At 41.0% G+C, this 18,583-nt stretch overlaps 3 protein-coding genes across 7 annotated transcripts; 1 reads left to right on the top strand and 2 right to left on the bottom strand.

Annotated features, from left to right (window-relative positions):
* Positions 1-98: 98 nt before the first annotated feature.
* LOC129827718 (forkhead box protein N2-like) lies at positions 99-3,641 on the bottom strand. 3 transcript variants are annotated; one of them, XM_055888814.1, is made up of 5 exons: positions 3,461-3,641; positions 2,170-2,854; positions 1,938-2,059; positions 1,672-1,727; positions 99-1,092 (listed from the first exon to the last, which is right to left on the bottom strand). In XM_055888814.1, exons 2-5 carry the CDS (start codon positions 2,806-2,808, stop codon positions 749-751), a joined length of 1,161 nt encoding a protein of 386 aa, XP_055744789.1. In that variant the 5' UTR covers positions 2,809-2,854; positions 3,461-3,641; the 3' UTR covers positions 99-748. The 3 variants fall into 3 exon arrangements, with proteins under 3 accessions (XP_055744789.1, XP_055744790.1, XP_055744791.1); XM_055888815.1 differs by having other exon boundaries at positions 2,170-2,585; XM_055888816.1 differs by having other exon boundaries at positions 99-1,053; positions 3,461-3,640.
* A 184-nt stretch (positions 3,642-3,825) lies between these two features.
* On the bottom strand, positions 3,826-10,992 carry LOC129827719 (protein YIF1A-like). 2 transcript variants are annotated; one of them, XM_055888817.1, is made up of 9 exons: positions 10,934-10,992; positions 10,527-10,569; positions 8,053-8,297; positions 6,825-6,929; positions 6,268-6,346; positions 6,118-6,175; positions 5,788-5,943; positions 4,746-4,839; positions 3,826-4,596 (listed from the first exon to the last, which is right to left on the bottom strand). In XM_055888817.1, exons 2-9 carry the CDS (start codon positions 10,558-10,560, stop codon positions 4,438-4,440), a joined length of 930 nt encoding a protein of 309 aa, XP_055744792.1. In that variant the 5' UTR covers positions 10,561-10,569; positions 10,934-10,992; the 3' UTR covers positions 3,826-4,437. The 2 variants fall into 2 exon arrangements, with proteins under 2 accessions (XP_055744792.1, XP_055744793.1); XM_055888818.1 differs by having other exon boundaries at positions 10,938-10,980.
* A 3,280-nt stretch (positions 10,993-14,272) lies between these two features.
* LOC129827716 (fos-related antigen 1-like) lies at positions 14,273-18,501 on the top strand. 2 transcript variants are annotated; one of them, XM_055888812.1, is made up of 4 exons: positions 14,273-14,702; positions 15,189-15,443; positions 16,686-16,793; positions 16,941-18,501. In XM_055888812.1, exons 1-4 carry the CDS (start codon positions 14,589-14,591, stop codon positions 17,514-17,516), a joined length of 1,053 nt encoding a protein of 350 aa, XP_055744787.1. In that variant the 5' UTR covers positions 14,273-14,588; the 3' UTR covers positions 17,517-18,501. The 2 variants fall into 2 exon arrangements, with proteins under 2 accessions (XP_055744787.1, XP_055744786.1); XM_055888811.1 differs by having other exon boundaries at positions 15,186-15,443.
* The last annotated feature ends 82 nt before the right edge of the window (positions 18,502-18,583 follow it).

The following is an 18,583-nucleotide window of genomic DNA, read 5'->3' as shown; positions in this document are numbered from 1 at the left end:
AGATGGCGTCTGCCCATTGAATCATGTCATTGTCTGAGTATGAAAAAGGTGTACCTGATAAAATGGTTTGGGACACATGAAAATATTACCAGTCCCTATATTTTAAAAGAGTTTTGTGCTTTATTGTTAAGTTGAGAAGTGAAAAATAGATGGAATGAGAAGTCTAAGGTTTCTTTCTAAACAAACAAATCAGACAGCCTATAAAATATATTCTCCGCAAGAACACGTGTTTAATAAATGCTGCCCCTGGTAAAGAGCTTATAAAATCTAAAACATTAAAAAAATATGTTAATCATTAACAGACAAAGATTCAGGAGGATTAAACATAACTTTCTTTGTCCCCTGAATCTGAGAGTGGATTAACTGGCAGTAGATTTCTCATGTAATCATTCATCGGAAGTATTCCATCAAAATACAGAGGTCTTGATTCTTCGTATCATATCGGTACAGCATCAATCTTTTTCCTCCCTCATTTGTACCAAAAGCATATGCTAAGGTTTGGTTTATGTCAATTAATGTGGTGAGTGGCTTAATGTGTTTCAGTGCATCAGGTAGGGTGGCTTGGATTTGCAATCATAGCTATATCACTTCATGACAGCAAATCAAATCTCAGGCAGTGTCAACACACAGCAGCGAATTGTCAATTTCTATCACTCAGGTTGCACATAATCTCCTTGCATCACAGTGTAGGCCAGTCTATTGGTCAATTTGTTTAGACCCCACTGCATGTCATTATCTGTAGATCAGTCTAATGTCCACCCCCTGCCAGGTCCAGAAGTGACCCAGCAGCCTCTTGGGCCTCAGCATCCAGCTGCAGGATCTCTACAGTCTCCAGATCCAGTTCAGTGTCCCCGGGCAGGACCAGATACTGGTACTGATGATACTGGTAGTAATGGAACTCTATGTAGCCACTGTCTGACAGGGGGTCTTTCTCCATCTCCTCACCAACCTCTTCCTCATATTCCACTGCCTCCATATTGACAAGCTCCTCATGGTCAGGGGTCAGAGGGCAAGGTGGATTTGAGGAGAGAGTTGGGTTGTCTGAGGTCAAGGCTGAGGGGGAGGAGAGGAGAAGGGTTTGAGAAAGGGAATCTGTGTGACAAGAGACCAAAATTCGTTTTTGTACTGTACATTGAAAAATGTGGCATGTCAACATCCATTATAGGTATCAGCATACATTGTTGATGTGCAATCGTTTTATAATAGTGTCCTATACAGTAGAGTAGAGCAATTGATGTAAAAGCTTTAAAAGAGATAGAAAAGCCATGCATTACAGTGCATACCATATAAACGATCCCTCTCTGAGTGGAATGTAGGGAGTTACTGCACTAAAAGAGAGAGTGACAAATGGCGGAGCCATCGTGTTGCTGTGGCTATAGGTTGCCAAGGTAATAGAAGGTTGTTGCCAAGACAACAGCACACAAACCCACCAACCATGCAACATGCGGAGTAAAGAGGTAGAAAATTTTTTTTGCAGGAGAATTAAGGTGTAAAAGATAGATCAGTTGTTCCTCAATTAAACTATGACTAAACATTACGAGGGAACCGACATCTTCAAAAATACATTTGTGAGAGGCACTACAATACTGTGAGGCTTTATAGTTTGCCCACAAACTTTAGTGTGGGTATCAAGATCTAGGAGGCTGACATGCTTAGTGATAGAGGGCTAACCTGAGATCGCCACAGTGTCACACACCATAGATACTCCATAATCAGCTCCCTCCAACCTGCACAGGACAGAGAGGGAAGACAAATACAGTTAGTCGGACGACTGGTAAGGGCTGGGCTGTGATAAGCCTGCTATTGTAAGAGAAATCATTAACCCACATGCGTTAAACAACAAGAATTTAGGCAAAAAATATGGTGGTAGTCACAGAAGGATTTGTGAGATTTGGCACTGTGAACTAAACTGCAGTAAACTGTTTGTTCATACTCACAATGCAGGGTTGTTTAGTAAGTTGCTGTTAGTGCTGTGGTAATACTGGGTCTTCCTAAGCACCTCGAGAAGAGCGGATCGATATTCTGGACACACGCACCACAGTGAGCCCTTCCCCACCGACTGAAAAAACACATCATACGCAATCTTCAATATCACAAAACGCCATTATTTCAAACAAAAAGTAAGACTTAATGCAAATGGCACATTGAAGACGAGCGAACACATCTCACCTGGTTCTTGTCCCTGTGAATCCGACGGAAGCTCTTACTCAGAGACAGGTTGTGTCGAACAGAGTTTCTCCACCCCCCAGGTGCTGCTCTGTAGTAGGGGAAGCTGTTCAATATCCATTCATAGATACCCTTCACTGGGAGCCTCTTGTCTGGCGAGTATTCTATCGCCATGAAGATTAGACTGCTGAAGGAGTAAGGGGGCTTGAATGGGGAGGAAAGGTGGTGTTGGGTAGGTATGGGATCCTGGGGCTCCAGCTGGGGCAGTGGTGTTGTTTTGGGCAAGGGCTGCAGGGGAAGCAAATTGCCTCTTTGATGTAACCAGTTGAGGCAGGTCAAGTCATCTTGGTCAGATGTGGTTGGAGAGTTGAGGCAGTGTAAGTTTTGTCCGTCAAGGAACTGAGGGGGGGACAGGGAGTCTAAAAGAGGGGAGAGAGATTCAGTCTTGAGGTGAATGGAAACTGGGGCTGTGGGGGAAAGCCAAGTAGGGCATGGTGAGATCGAGAGAGGAGACAGAGGGAGTGAAACATGGACAGTGGAAGACGTCTGCAGAAGAGAGGAGAAAGGTGGGGACTGGTAGAGAGTGGTGGGATAAAGAAGAGATGTAGGAAGGGGTGGCAGTGTGTGAGTGTCACTCTCCATCTCTCTCCCAGCAGAAGACTTCTTATACACTCATTCAATAGATGATCTGTTGGGCAAAGCAGAGCAGTCAAACATTTCAAAGGCATAGCGAAAAATTTTGCTCAAGTTAACAGCAATGTATTTCCACAATTTGAAAAACGTAAGTAAACCCAATTTATAACAGCGTTGGTAGACCAGATCAGGTGGTCTTACTGAATTAATTAGTGGCTAAATGTTGTGAGCCAGTCTACTCTCTGCCCTGCACCAGGATCATTCAGTTGGTAAGAATATAAAAACATACATCAAGTTAAAGATTAAGAAATGTCTGAACAAAGTCCTCCTCCCCCTTTTTCTTCTGGTTTTGTATTAATGATTTCGCTAGCTATACTAGCAGATTCAAACAGCCACAGCAGCAAAAAGGCATTGCACAGGTGGATACATAAAATCTTCCTCAATAGAAAACTACTTTTATTTCTAAAGGGTAAATAAAGCAGACTGCTCATGAAGCCACATGGTGCTCAACAATGCTGCTCAATGTGCTCATACTTCGGAAAATGGCGGTAGAATATAAAGTTACATTTAGCACAATCAGTCAAGCAGTCTTTTGTTAAACTCCCCCTCAGGTGCTGACAAATACTTAAAACAGAGGAAAAGAAAACAATGCATTGCTTACCAATAAAGCAACGTATTAGTTCAGGGTATATCGGTAAGTCTCGAGTTAAGCAAAATATATTATTCAAAAGTAAAAAATATTGTCTGATATCCATACGAAGAATCGAAGTCGAATTCCTGCCCGTCTGCCTTCTATCCGTTCCAGTGTTCCCTTGGAAACCAAAAGGACGCTTTGCAGGTTGCGCGTCACCTGCGCGATCCCGCATTAAAGATACAGTTCAGTATTTATTTTCCCAACACAAGGAGAGGACAAACCACTTTCCAGATATGATTGTCACAGCATTCCCAAATTCAAGGTCAAAGATGAACTGAGCAAGACATTTTTCCATTGAAACTTTACATTCAGTTAAAAAGACAGAGGCATGGTTAAAATTCAAAGCTAAATATGTTTATTTTTCTACAAAAAACATAACACTGATTGTTGTTCATGCTCTATAAAGTTTAGATACATAATAAAAGGAGGGTTTAACAGGGAAGGATAAATGGGGAAGAGTGCACTGGTAGCACATCCTCAGAGTAGCTCCATCATTTTACATTTAGCCATACTGCAACATTTCTGGTAAGCCCAAATGGACAACATACACAGGAAACTTTAGAGGAAAACAGGAGTGTGGTGTGAAATGTTTCTCATATTTATATTCCAATTTCATGAATACAAAACCCTTCTTTCTCTATAAATAAGAGGGCCATAAAACACTCATGGTGAGAAAACATAAAAGCCTTCCATTTTGACAAGCGATGCGTCTTGCATACAAAAGTCTCACACTGTAGAGAAGTCAAATATAAATGTTAATTTAAAACTAACCCACAAGCTGAACACAAGATACAGCTCGATATCTATTATCCTCTTTTCTCTGGCAGATGAGCTGAAAGGCAGGTAACAGTGACACTCAGAAGAACCAAATTTGTAGAAAGCATCAGTGTTTTTTTTTCTTAAGTTCGATACCAAAGGACCTCCGCATCAGACCCCATACCAGGTCACCTGACCAGATGTGAGGTGAGCCAGTAGATAATGATTGGCTGAAAGGCAGCGGTGGCCACAGTGATGTACAGGCGGAGTCTTGGTTTGGCACTCGCCCCGGCCCCCATGGAGTCATGGGAGAGAGACGACAGAATCTTCATTTTGAGAGAACGGACCTGGTGGTATGATCAAAATGCTGCTTACTCTTGGACATGAAGTTTAAAGACACAAAAACCATGTCAACTTGTCTACTATAATGCATAACTAGGTACGAAAAATTCAGAATAATTCTTAACACACATTTCCAGAGTTCTAAAGTACTTACAATGAAAAACATAAGAGCACACGATGACCAGGCGAGAGCCACGAAGTAACCATCACTGCCAAACAGCAGACCACCCAGCACTGTGAAAATCATCCTAAAACAAAGAGGTATCACAGTACGGTATCACTCAGGGGTATCACAGTAATGTCTGCAAAATATAACAACTTGAGGTAAAAAAAGAAGAAAAGTATCTCTTATAGAGTGTAATTAACATAAACCACATTTCAATCTGAGTGAAGTCATACCGTATATATAAAAAAATTAAAATCATGACAGCTGTGATAGAAACAGGAAGTTTCGGTAGAATTTTATAAATGCAGAGAATGTTCATTCGACATGGTGGTATCTTTTTGCATCTGTAAAATTAATTATGTGAGAAACGGCGGTGGAAACACCTTGATGCGCAAATATTGATATAACCGTCACAAACTTGGATTCATACGATGATATGGTGGGTGGTCCTCCCACTGACTCGGGAAACCATGCAGTCTTAGGCTACAGATGAAACCACTTATGATGAACTTCACAGGGTGGTGAAAGTGTACAGTGAGCTTGATGCTCATTTCCAATAAAATATTGAGGGTCTTATTCTGTTGACATGATGATCAATGCTTGCTACGGTTTGACCCCCCCACCAATAAAAAATATCTTGCTCTTATGCATAATAATCTCATAATATAGACTAACCTACCCGCGCTGTATCTGCCAGCTGTTGGCTAAAAAGCACATAAGACCAGAGTAGGCAACGTTCGCTATTTAACGGAACCATGTGTGTGACAAAACCATCAGTAGAGTTGAAAATGTGATGGAAACACATTGAACTTTACATTTTTATTCGGTACATGAAAACGTGAGCGAAAAAGTACATTGTGTGTGCACTACGTCATCGCGCACTGATTTTAATCCGCAACAAGTTCGTTTGATGTAAACACACCACTGGTGGGAAAATTCACATATTTTCTTCATGCAGATTTTGGAATATTCACATGAAAATCCATTACCAATTGGATGGAAACCTAGTTAAATCTAATGGAGCCCTTACCCCACATATTTGTATCCACTGTAGGCAATGAGGTCAAATGTGGATAGGTCAGAGTGAACAGTGAGAAGGTAGAGACTCAACAACATGACCAAGACCTCTATAACGACCCACACCAAAGCAGTGCTGGCACACAGACCAAGGACCTCTGGACTGAACCTGCCATTGAAGAGGAGAAAATAGTGATGAGGGGGGAGAACATTAGTTGGTTGATTCATAAACAAAACGAGACAAATAGTGTCACTTAAATTAATACATTGTATCTAACTCCAGAAATCATATATTTGCTTGGCTATGTTCGTACAGTTGTAAAGAAATAGCAGTTGATGTAACCTGTTCTGAATGCCAAGGGCCATCCCAGCAAGCAAAATGTAGGTGATGAAAGCCATTGCTGAAAAATATTACAGTAATAAATCAATTCATAGTCTGTCACTTCCATATTAAACATCTCACTGATATACCCTATCAATAAAACGTACTTACAAGGTATGTAAAGGTCGGGTGCATTCACATCATGCCTGGGTGTGAGAGGAGTGTCTCTGTGGTAACGAACTTCCCAGTCCTATTGACATTACGACAAAATGTGAAATGTATTTACACAACATCATAGAGAAGCACAGACATATAGTTCTTACTGGATCTAACATTTAGCAGGGCACAGAATGTCTAACAATTTTTCCTAATCTGAGTAGGGTAATTTGTGCAAACGTATCATGCTTGTTAATATAAAGATTGATGAAGCACAAATGCATCGGTCCTTTTTACGCCTGCAACATTAGAGAAAATTCTCATCTTCTGTGTGACCACAACACACACACATCAACACACAGTGCTAGCAGGGTGATTAAAGAGTGATTATCTTGTTTGGAGGCCCGACTATCTGATATGTACAAGAACATTAGATGGAGGAATGCCAAGACTGTCGCCATGACCTTGACACACCAGTGTGTGCTACAGTGCTGTTGAGGATCATACTGTGTAGAACATCGTGTGCAAGAACGTGACATGGTGCGTTTGGTGTAATAAAATGACTTGATTACCTGGTGTGTGTATGGGAACATGAGGAGCAGAAGTTTCTTCATTACATATTTGCTGTCGACGGCAAAGAAATACTTCAGCTTGTTCACAGACACGTACCTGCTGATCTGAAGAGAGATTGCACAGGTTCATTTCTCTAACTGTCATGATAAGTGGAATCAAAGATGGTTGGCACAGTCTCATTATTTGCCGACCAGTGCCTATGCTTCTTTGAGGCTATACTTATCCGACATCGGAGCCTTAAATCAGCAGACGGTTCTGATTGGGAAATCGTTGTTTGCGTCGAAAGATTTAAGTCCAATTGGTAGATGCACCAGCCACTTCCAAATCAAAACATGGATGTCAATGTTTGCCCATACATGCGCCATTCTAATTTGTCTGTTTCTTGCCTGCGAGGCTGATTAGCTAGTGCAAACAGGTGTGAAACAGACAGTTGTCCGCGCAAAGCGATTTGGAGGGGGTGGTAGCATCCAACAATTGGATTTAATTATTTATTGGGCACTGCTCAGCGATGCAAACAACAATTTCCTACTCAGAATCGTCTACCAATTACGGATAAAGGCTCAGATATTGGAAAAGCATCACCAGACAAGCACGGGTTAGCAAATAACTCATTAAGTGGGTAAATGTTATACAGCTATTTATTTACTATTTAACTAGGCAAGTCAGGTAAGAACACATTCTTATTTACAATGACGGAACTACCCCGGCAAAACCCTAACCCAGGTGACGTTGGGCCAATTGTGTGCCGCCCTATGGGACTCCCAATCCCGGGCCGGTTGTCATACAGCCTGGAATCGAACCAGGGTCTGTAGTGACGCCTCTAGCACTGAGATGCAGTGCCTTAGACCGCTGCGCCACTCGGGAGCCAAGCTAGACAAGGGTTCGGACTGTAGACTAGGAAATGGGCTAAGTCTCATAGAGCCTCATCCAGGCTTCTAAGGAAGTAACTATGGAAGAGGTGAAAAGTAGGCTCCCTCAGGCACAAACTGAGTCAAGTAATAGACGCAGACCAGCTCTATAGCTCATGTGGCTACCTCATGCACAGCTTTACCCTAACCATCCTATCTGGCTGAAGTCCATTAATAAAACCTCAACTGTGGATCGGAAAGGACCCACAGGTAAATGCAACACACCAGCAGCAACTCTAGTCTATTTAACTGTTCAGTTGCTGGAACGTGGCCATCACCCTAATGAAAATGAGACCAGTCTGTAGTGTGATTCTCTCACCTCCTTGTTGACAATATCCTTTCCCTGGTTGGCCAGGGAAGAGCCATATATCATGGCTGCACTGGCCATTGGGTCAGCAAACAGGTTGTTGACCCCAGCACCCCCTGGCCCTCCAGCTGGAGCCCCTCCCATGTTGTACCCAGGGGTGTAGAAACCCTGACTGTTCATTGGTGGCGCTGCCGAACTGGTATCGTCAAAGAGGAGAGGGTCCCCGGCGGGGGGAGCTGCACGGGCTCTTGGCTTTGCTACAGAGGGACAAATGGGAATGAGCATAGGGTAGTGTGTAAGATACGGAAGTGGGGGAGAGTAGGGTAGTGTGTAAGATTTGTCCAAAACAGCCAAATACTCCATCTAAACATGAATCGATTCTCAATTGAGGTACGGTTCTAGAAACATAAAACATCAAAATAATTTCACAAATTATACACTTACTGTACACTTAACACAGTTGCAGCCTACATAATTTCAGGGACAACACTGTGGCATCCGTCTTCACAAAAGTGTTCGGAGACGCAGTTAACTATTTAGCACAAAAAGTTGACGTCTCCTGTGTTTTCTGTAAACTAGCGCTGTATGGAAATATGGCCATGTGGGAACCCCTAACCCAATTAAAAAGGTATGTAGTAATTTAACCTTTTTTATTTCACGCTGACATGAAAGATATGTTCCTAATGTTTCCAAAAACGTAACACAAGCAATGTGCTTTAGTGTTTGGAGCAAGCACCGGGGCTCTTAACAAAAAACAGTATTTGTGCATCAGAGACCTCTCGAACAACGAGAAAGTTCAGATTCAAACTCCCATTCACCAGCTCTGCAAGCGTTATAATGTAAATTATAATTTTGAACTTTTTTGGAAATACATACCAACCGTAGCAGAAGTAAATGAAGATAGTTACTTAGCAAAACTCCACATTTGGTTATCAAGTATTTTGACATTACAATGCTTGCAGAATTGGTGAAAGGGAGTTTGAGTCTGAGCTTTCTGTGCGTTAGAGGTCTAACATGCTGACCACACCGCTTGCATTACGTACGCGAGCATTGCAAAAATAAATGTGCACATACATGTTATTCAATCATTTCATCCAAACTGCTCGCGAGCGTCTGCATAGCCAGGCGCTGCAAGTCCCACCTCCATCTCCTCAGTCGTTTTTAGGATCATATACCAACATGGGTGATTGAAAGATGAACTGAGGTCCACACTCCAGTCGGTGGTGGTAATGCATCTTAAAGTTGTTTGCCATATAAAGTCCAAAGAAGAAGACTGAAGGAGGAGAGATTACTAGAAACTACCTAGATTTACCTTTTAATCTGTGGACTAATTGTCAGAGTAGAGGACCTTGTGCATTTCAGGTAAAATAACAACCCAATATTTATATCCAAAGACAAATTAGCTAGCTAGCTAAATTGCCATGAATGTTTCATGCATTTCAACCTGTCCCCAAATTAATATAGTTGGTTCAGAGTTCTTTTTGATATTTCAACCTGTGTGTCCTGATCACATCTGTTGTGGATTGACAAAAATCAACATGCGCATGCCCAGTCTAGTCAGCATGTAACACACAGATTCTGGTTCAGTTAGTCTATGAATGGGCTAGGGTGAAGTATGACAATTACATAACAGTTAAGGCAATTATGAGTGACAATATGAGTATCAAACCTGCAACTACAAACAATAGTCATGCAGGATGCAATGATAGCCTCAGGCTTTGATCACATCGATAGCTTCATTGAGCAAAATGGTATGCCGCATAATATTTATTTAACCTTAATTTAGTCAGTTAAGAACACATTTTTATTTTACAATGATGTCCTACACCGGCCAAACCCTCCCCTCACCCGGACGACTCTGGGTCAATTGCGCGCTGCCCTATGGGACTCCAGATTATGGCTGGTTGTGATACAGCCCCGGATCGAACCTGGGTCTGTAGTGACGCCTCTAGCAATGAGATGCAGTGTCTTAGACCACTGCACCACTCAGGAGCCCTAATCTGGATATGTGTCCAACAAAAGCTCAATGCCTTGATCACACCAATAGTGTAGTTGTACAAAATACTAAACAACATCTGGTTATGTTCGCAACAAAAGTTCAACATTCCCTTTCTGCTTCAATTTATGTCAAGCAGTCAAAGTATAAAGCTTGACGCATACTTTCGATTACTCTTTTGGTGTGTTCGAAGAGTTATTGCACAAAATAGTATGCAGCATCATCTGGATATGTATGCAACAAAAAGTTCAACATTCACCTACTACCATTTCTGTCAAGCAGTCTACGCATATAGTTTGACGCATACGTTCGATACATCTAACGTATGCACCGCACAGAACGTAAAACAAAGTCAACGCAGCGTTCCATTGGAAATGAATGTACTTCTGGTGTACTAAAACAGTCGGTGTGTTCGAAGCGTTACCTAACTCTAACAAGCTACATTATTAGTTAGCTGTAGCAGATAGATAACATGTAGCTAGCTACTTACCACTTGCTCGGTAGCCATGATGTGGAAGGTCCATTGTAAACACCTGTTTAAAAATAGAAACACAATGTTTGGGTTTGATAACGTTCTGCAACGCAATTTTATACGTTGCTGGATCATCGCATCCAGAAGTTAGTTAGCTAGTTATGTTTCAATGTTGCTAACGTTAATTAGCAGTTTTTTCGTCGTTATCGTTACTCTTGGCTGCTAGTCTGGGGCTAGCTACCGAATGCTAACTGAAAAGCTGGTTAGGTTTTGCCACCATGTGTGAACACAATTGACACAATCAAAACAGAATAACATATTTAAATGTACATGAGTGTTTATAAAAAAAAAAACACATCAATAACTCTATGACCTACTCATGGAATACAATATTCACTATTTAAAAAGCCAAAAATTACATCTACCTACGTGTCCTATGGTGCTTCCTAGAACCCGCCTCTTTTACTTTACCTTAGCTATTAATGGACGTCTTCTGTGCCTGCGTGGCAGCGTGGATAAGCAAAATACTTCTATTGGTCCAAAATAAAGTTTCAGCCTGTGCACTGATTGGTTTTCCGGGATATCAGTCTTCGCTAATCATTAAACCAAAGACAGTACAGTAGGAAACTCTGAATTACATATTCATCCGCGCTTTCAACCTAGGCATGGGGTTTATTCATTACGCCGATTCTGTTGCAAAACGTTTCGTCTGTTGCAAAATCTGTTGAAAAACGTTTTGCAACAGAAACCGTTTACTTCAAACGGAAATCCTTGCTGTTCTTTGGATAAAGAGATGGATTGAGTTATGGCTAGCTATAGTTTTATAGAAGGTAGCCCATGATGTCTTCTGAAACAGTGGCTCATGGTGACTAATTGTAAACTTGTAAATGTAAAAAGTGACAAAAGAGATCAAGTTATTACTTGTTTAAAAACAGTAAAGATTTCTGTTTGGAATAAACGGTTTCTGTTGCAAAACATTTAAGCAGCAGATTTTGCAACAGACAAAACGTTTATCAACAGATTCAGCGTAATGAATACACCTTCAGCCTAGGTTGAAGGAACTGATGAATTTGTAATGAACATTTCATGATTCACGAAGACTGACATCCCTGAGGACCTGAAATAGTCTCACCATACCAACACTGTGGTGAAGAAGGCGCAACAGTCTTCTTCAACCTCAGAGGCCAAGACAAATTTCTTAAGCCTCCATCTGAGCCATGGCCTGTTCATCCTGCTACCAGAAGGCGGAGACAGTACAGGTGCATCAAAGCTGGGACATAGAGAGTGAAAAACAACTTATATCTTCAGGCCATGAAACTGTTAAATAGTCACCACCACTAGTCAGCCCCCGCCCAGTACCCTGCCTTGAACTTTGTCACTGTTACTAGCCTGCTACCACCCGGTACTCTACCCTGCACCTTAGAGACTGCTACCCTATGTACATGGTCATTGAACACGGGTCATTTTAATAAAGTGTAAATACTGTTTTACCCACTTCATATTCTAGTCAAGGCTCATATATATATATATATGTATAGCTACTGCTGTACACAACTTTTCTATTCATATACTGTCCATACACACCATCATATACATATATTTATATATGTCAAAGGAGGTTGGCGGCACCTTAATTGGGGAGGACATGCTCGTGGTAATGGCAGTATCATAATTAGAGGAATGGTATCAAATATATCAAACACGTGGTTTCCATGTGTTTAATGCCATTCCATTCGCTCAGTTCCAGACAATATTATGAGCCGTCCTCCTATCAGCAGCCTCCTGTTATATATTTATATTCCGAACTCTGACATTGCTCTTTCTGATATTTCTTAATTCCTTTATTTATTTATTTTTAATTTGTGTGTATGGTTTTATATTGTTAGGTATTACTGCACTGTTGGAGCTACAAACATAATCATTTCGCTGCACCTGCAATAACATCTGCAAAATATGTGTACCCCCGAAGCTGGCCCATGGTGACTGTAATGCTTCCCACAGTTGTGTCAAGTTGGCTGGATGTCCTTTGGGTGGTGGGCCATTCTTGATACACACTGGAAACTGTTGTGCATGAAAAACCCAGCAACATTGCAGTTCCTGAAACAAATCGCTGTGCCTGGCACCTACTACCATACCCCATTCAAAGGCACTTAAATATTTTGTCTTGCCTGTTCACCCTCTGAATGGCGCACATACACAATCCATGTCTTAATTGTCTCAAGGCTTAAAAATCCTTCTTTAACCAGATTGAAGTGGATTTAACAGGTGACATTAATAAGGGAGCATAGCTTTCACCTAGATAATGTCATGTAATAAATATAAGGATTATGAGAATGGGTGTGTAAGTGGTGGGTGTGCATGGTTGTACTATGCGTACTTGTACCTGCATGTACATGTTGTCTACGCCTGTGATGCATTAATGATGCCTCTCTGAGCCAATTGGTGTGAAGAAAAAAAAGATACAGCCTGGCCTGCCAACATGTTGCGGCATGTCATAGAGAGACAGAAAGGGTGTGTCATCACGGCATTCCAGAGGCATGAAATACTCTCATTCAACACTCAACCACGTGATAAGGTGTCACATCCTTATGGTTACACCAGAGAGAGAGGAGCACATGTCTCCCCATTGAAATAGAGAAATAATACAGGCAAAGTACACTTTTAAAGAAGTAGGTGGCAGTAGTAATTCGGTCACTGTGACCCATAAATCACAAATGCCATGCTGAAGGGAACATCTTTCAACTTCACTCATGGCTGTAATCTCATTATGATGGTGGTGGTGGTGGTGAGTGATAAAACAACACTATGAGCAAAATGCTTCCAATGATAAAGATGCTGATACAACAGTCGTGATTCACTGTATCTTCAATACGTATCAATTTATCCTAATTAATGTTACTAATAGCTTTAGCCTTATTTTGAACACAATGAAATCAAATTTGACTCTATATCCTAACAGACAACCTGGTTTAAGGTGCAATTGGATCCTACAGTAGCCTATTCGTTTATTCACAACAGATGAGTCAACCATGTCGGGAACTCAAGCCCAATATATCCATAAGGGAGAGCAGGGACTGCAGCTGTTTAGCTGCATCTCAGCCACTACTGTAGAAACGGCGGTACATTTAGGATTTTAGCATTTTTATTGAAGCTTTTGATGGTAGACTACATAAAAACCTCCGGCTACTGGCAAAGTTGAAACGGTGAAATAATTCATCAACATAGTGTCATTCGGCTGACTCACCTCCTACAGTCAGTGTTCCCTTGATTGATGTGGTCTGGAGAAGAAACTGTACCCAAACGCCAAACCTCAATACATTCTGTTATGGCACTAATTGTTAACACACAGTCTAATCATTTAAATAGCGTAATTAGCTTATAAAATAGCCACATTTCTTACAATTATTATATTATTATTAAATAAATAATAGGATACAACTAACACCATAATGAATGACAATACTGCATTCTTATAGACAGAAGGCTATGTTTCTGTGACATGATTCATTTTCATAAAACACGATTGGATAGATTCTTTAAAAAGTTGTATGGTAAAAATTAATATGAGTGCGAGCATGGGGCATAAACTTGAAGAATTCAAAGAGAGCATGCTTTCCGCTCCTGTCAATGGAGGAATCCCGGGAACACTCTCTGGAGGAAACTCACCATATATGGTTATATACGTCATCCGTACGTGGTCATTTACAAGTCAAAAACCAAGACACCACCACTTCCAGTAAATTGGGAGGGGCGTAAAATAACTATAGAATCGGTTTGGGCGTTTATAATTCCACGAGCACTCTATACCGTTCAGTCCAACTGGAATAATCAATACGTAAGAAGTAACTCAAATGAATTTGGGAGAATTTAGTCATACACAAGAACAAGAATTTAATTCGCAGTTTTCTTATTCCCCTTTCTTTTTGGATCCTACCAACATCCCGCAATAAGGAGGGTTTGCCCCACGCTTGAACAGTGAACCTGACACTTTCCACGAACATTTAATCGCTTGCTCTTCATAAAACTCCTCAGGATTACTTTGCACTCATCGTGAATCGGGATAGCAGTTTACAATCAAAGATGTATCGAAACTTTGGGAACTTGGGCCGAGGAGGCAGCGACTCTGCGTCCACCAACACCGGATCGAGTGCTGTATCCCAGGGCACCAGCACCTCAACTACTCAACAAGATCAGGTAGGCACACATATTGGTCTATGTTGATAAACATTAGTAAAAGTAATACATCATAATTTGTGTTAAGTTTCCCCCCTCAATAATTATGATATTGCTTAATCATATTAATTGCAGAATGTAGTAATAATAGGGAATTAATGGCATAATATTGACATACAATTATGAGCCTACTACATTTTTATTATAGCCATGGTGCAGTTTGATTACCATTGTCAGATGAATTGATACACATTATGGATTTAAAATTATATTTTCAATGCTCACCGTCTTTGTCAAGATTGTTGCCTTTACATCCGGATGCACACCTATGTCAAATGCATGGATAGCATGTTTTATTTATTTTATTTAACTAGGCATGTCCATTGCCCATGACAAATATCTGGTTCAAAATAATTACTTTGCTGTAAATCACTGTTTGTTTGTTTACCCATCATGTCCTTACTCTAACCTCCTCTCTTTGTCTCTCTCTCACTTTCCCTTAAGAAGTTCACTGTGGCAGGTAGCAGCCAGTTTGTCCCCAGTCTCAATGCCATCACTTCCAACCAAGACCTCCAGTGGTTGGTCCAGCCCTCCTTCATTGGTCCACCTGGCCCCTCGCGGCCTCCACGTCCTCTTTACTCACCTGCAGCAGGAATGAGGTCCTTCAACCCTTCACCTTCCCAACCACACCTCTACAGACCAGGGGTCATAAGGGCAGTGGCAAGATCCGGGAGCACAACCAGACGCAGGAACGATGAACATGTAAGAATATGTGTGGTCTTTAGCCAGCAGGGTGTAATACTATGTAATTGACTTTCAGCGTCAATCAAAATGTAGATAGGCATTGTGCAAGAATGTGGGTGGATATCTGACCAAAATGCACATGAAACGTAAGGTCACTTAACACAACATAGACCTATATTTAGATTTTGAATTAGTCGTCGTCTTTGAAGAGTAACAGTTTTTAGTAGTCCCTTTTCCATGTAGTTGTCTTATTAATAGGGCTACACTGTATAAAGATACTACTGCCAGGCTTAGAATTAGAGTGCTCCGGTGGGACAGAGAGGGCCAGGGAATAGGGCAACTAGAGACTTAAGAGGTGTGGAGACAGACGGTTGAGTCAGTGCGTCAGTCGTGTGTAATATCCTGTAGTGTGTGTGACTGTTTTATACGTCTGACATGGCAGTGAGACTTCACCACACACCCGTCTTGTCTGATAGGTTGAAAACAAAATTACAGAAACAAATATTCCTGAGAGCTATCTTTTGAACGGGATAGATTTCTGCGACAATGTGGAAATTCCAGATGATGCAGAGGTTGACCAAGCATTTGTTTTGGTTGACAACTATGTACTTTGGAACAGCTATGTACAATGACCTGTTTCATCATTGTTTGAGATACGCCACTCGTTTGATGTTAGTGTGACATTGGCTAAAAAGGATGAGCGTTTATCAACCTGTTAGAGCCAAATTATATCTGACACGAGCAGGTTCACAAAATGTAAGATGGCAAGACATCAAGTAGGTAAACTACTAGTAGGTTTTGTTTTCCTTGAGAGTAGATTATTGTCATACCTGTTGGCTTTGTTACACTTTCAGAATGTGTGGTTGAGTGAGCTGAAATTTGATGACAGGAAATGGGCTATCATGTGATTCACTGGGGCAAGTCATATGACTCATACCTGAGTCACAATTGGGGTCTGAGTGACTAATCACAATACAAGGCGGGAGAAATTGGGTGAACAGAGACAGAACTGACAATGTTCAATGAAATTGGAGAAAGGGTGTAACAAAATGACAAAAGGCTCTGATGTTACGAAATTAAGGGCCATCTTGAAAGTTTGAATATAGTGACTCAGTTCATACACAAGGTGGTAGTATTTCACCACTCAACACATTTTACAGCTATTCAATTCAGTCCCCTTTATTCAATTGAGTTGTAAAACATATTATATCTTTTTTCAATCATAACTCTGCCTCATCAAATGTCTTTCTCTCGCTTTAGTTGTCCCCAGAGGAGTTGGAGAGACGCAGAATAAGGAGGGAGCGGAACAAACAGGCAGCTGCCAAGTGTCGTAACCGTCGACGGGAGCTGACAGACACGCTGCAAATCGTAAGTTTAATTTTATTTCAGGAGGGCAATGAACCTATATATTTTTGAAGTTTGTAAATCATCAACTACTAGATTTGTCAACCAATTGAAAAATAATAGATTGACAATACAACCCTAACCGTTTATCTTTAATTTCCCCTCTCTTAGGAGACAGGTGAGTTGGAAGGTAAAAAGTCCTGTCTGCAGAAAGAGATTGCTGAACTACAGAAGGAGAAAGAAAAGCTAGAGTTGGTTCTAGAGGCCCACCGCCCCATTTGCAAGATCCAAGACTCTGACTCGGATTCTGACCGGAGCTCAGAGCTTCCCTCATTGGGAGGTATCAAAATTGAGCCTGAGCTTCCTGACCTACCAGGGAGCTCAGCAAAGAGCCAATCAAGGATAGAGAAGCCCAAACCCAAAATTACTATCCCTGTCCGTCCTGTGACCTCCTCTGCCTCTGCTGTCCCCATGGAATCTGAGTCCCTTCACACCCCAATTCTTATTTCTACTCCATATCTTACTCCTTTCACGGCTAGTCTGGTCTTCAGTTATCCCTCTGGCTCTCTAGACTCCAGTTCCACTATTTCATCCCAGGCTCTACCGACTCTGTCATCTTCCTCTCAACATGGTGTGGCCCAGCAGTCTCGAAACCCCCAGCCTTGTAGTATTGCCCATCGCCGTAGCAGCAGTAGTGGGGACCAATCAGATCACTCCCTAAACTCCCCTACCATCATCACACTGTGATTTAACTGGCTTCCTTGGTGGAAAAGACTGAGTGACAACACTGACGGTTATGAAGATGATGACAATTATGACATAGGTGACTTTAATAACGACAGTAATTATACGCTAAATGCAGCTGGTCTACTTCATTTCCTCTGTGCCTACACTTTCCAAATAGCCCCTACACACTAAATGCACACAAAAGCTAAAATACTGATTCTCACAAAAGGCATTATCGTGATGCGAATAACTCCTATTTAAAGGGTTGTATTGTTATGCTTTTTTTGTTTTCACCGATGCATATAACTTCTGACAACCTATATTTGTTATGCTCAAAACACAAGATGTAGAACTGTGCAAACAAAAATGCATCAACTCGGTGCACTTTGGCAATAATGGTGATATATTTATGCAATAAGGTCCGAGGGGGTGTGGTATATGGCCAATATACCACAGCTAAGGGCTGTGGTATATTGGCAATATACCACAAATACCTAAGGTGCCTTATTGCTATTATAAACTGGTTACCAATTTAATTAGAACAGTAAAAATAAATGTTTGTCATACCTGTGATATATGGTCTGATATACCATGGTTTTCAGCATTCAGGGCTCGAACCACCCAGTTTGTAATGTAGGAACCACATCATGGTAGTGCATGGTAATAAACACGGTGGGTTTGTTTTGAGGGTAAATATATGTGCATGCCAGGTAAAATTTCATGTGAGCTAGCTATCTTTTATATAAAAGATGCATACATCTACTTCTCATATTGTAAGTTTAGTACAATATAATTTAATTTATGAAAAACTGCATTATTTGGGGAAAATTTGAAAGACGACTAAGGCAGGACCATGAGGGTAAATATAGAATATATAGACATGTATTTATTGAGAGTGTAGTATATATTTTTTATAATGTGTCTCTTTTGACTGATCAGTGGGCAGTGCCTTCACTTTAATGTGTTCATAGAACACGGTACAATAAAGACATTTTTTTCAAGACAACATGTGTATCTGGTGACTAAGTATGTTTGATTATGTTCATGTGATGAAATTTGCGTCAATATGTCAAAAAGTTAAATCAAAT

The sequence above is a fragment of the Salvelinus fontinalis genome, chromosome 29 (genome assembly GCF_029448725.1).
Source record: "Salvelinus fontinalis isolate EN_2023a chromosome 29, ASM2944872v1, whole genome shotgun sequence".
NCBI lineage: Eukaryota > Metazoa > Chordata > Actinopteri > Salmoniformes > Salmonidae > Salvelinus > Salvelinus fontinalis.
This window is presented reverse-complemented; position numbering and strand designations above follow the sequence as displayed.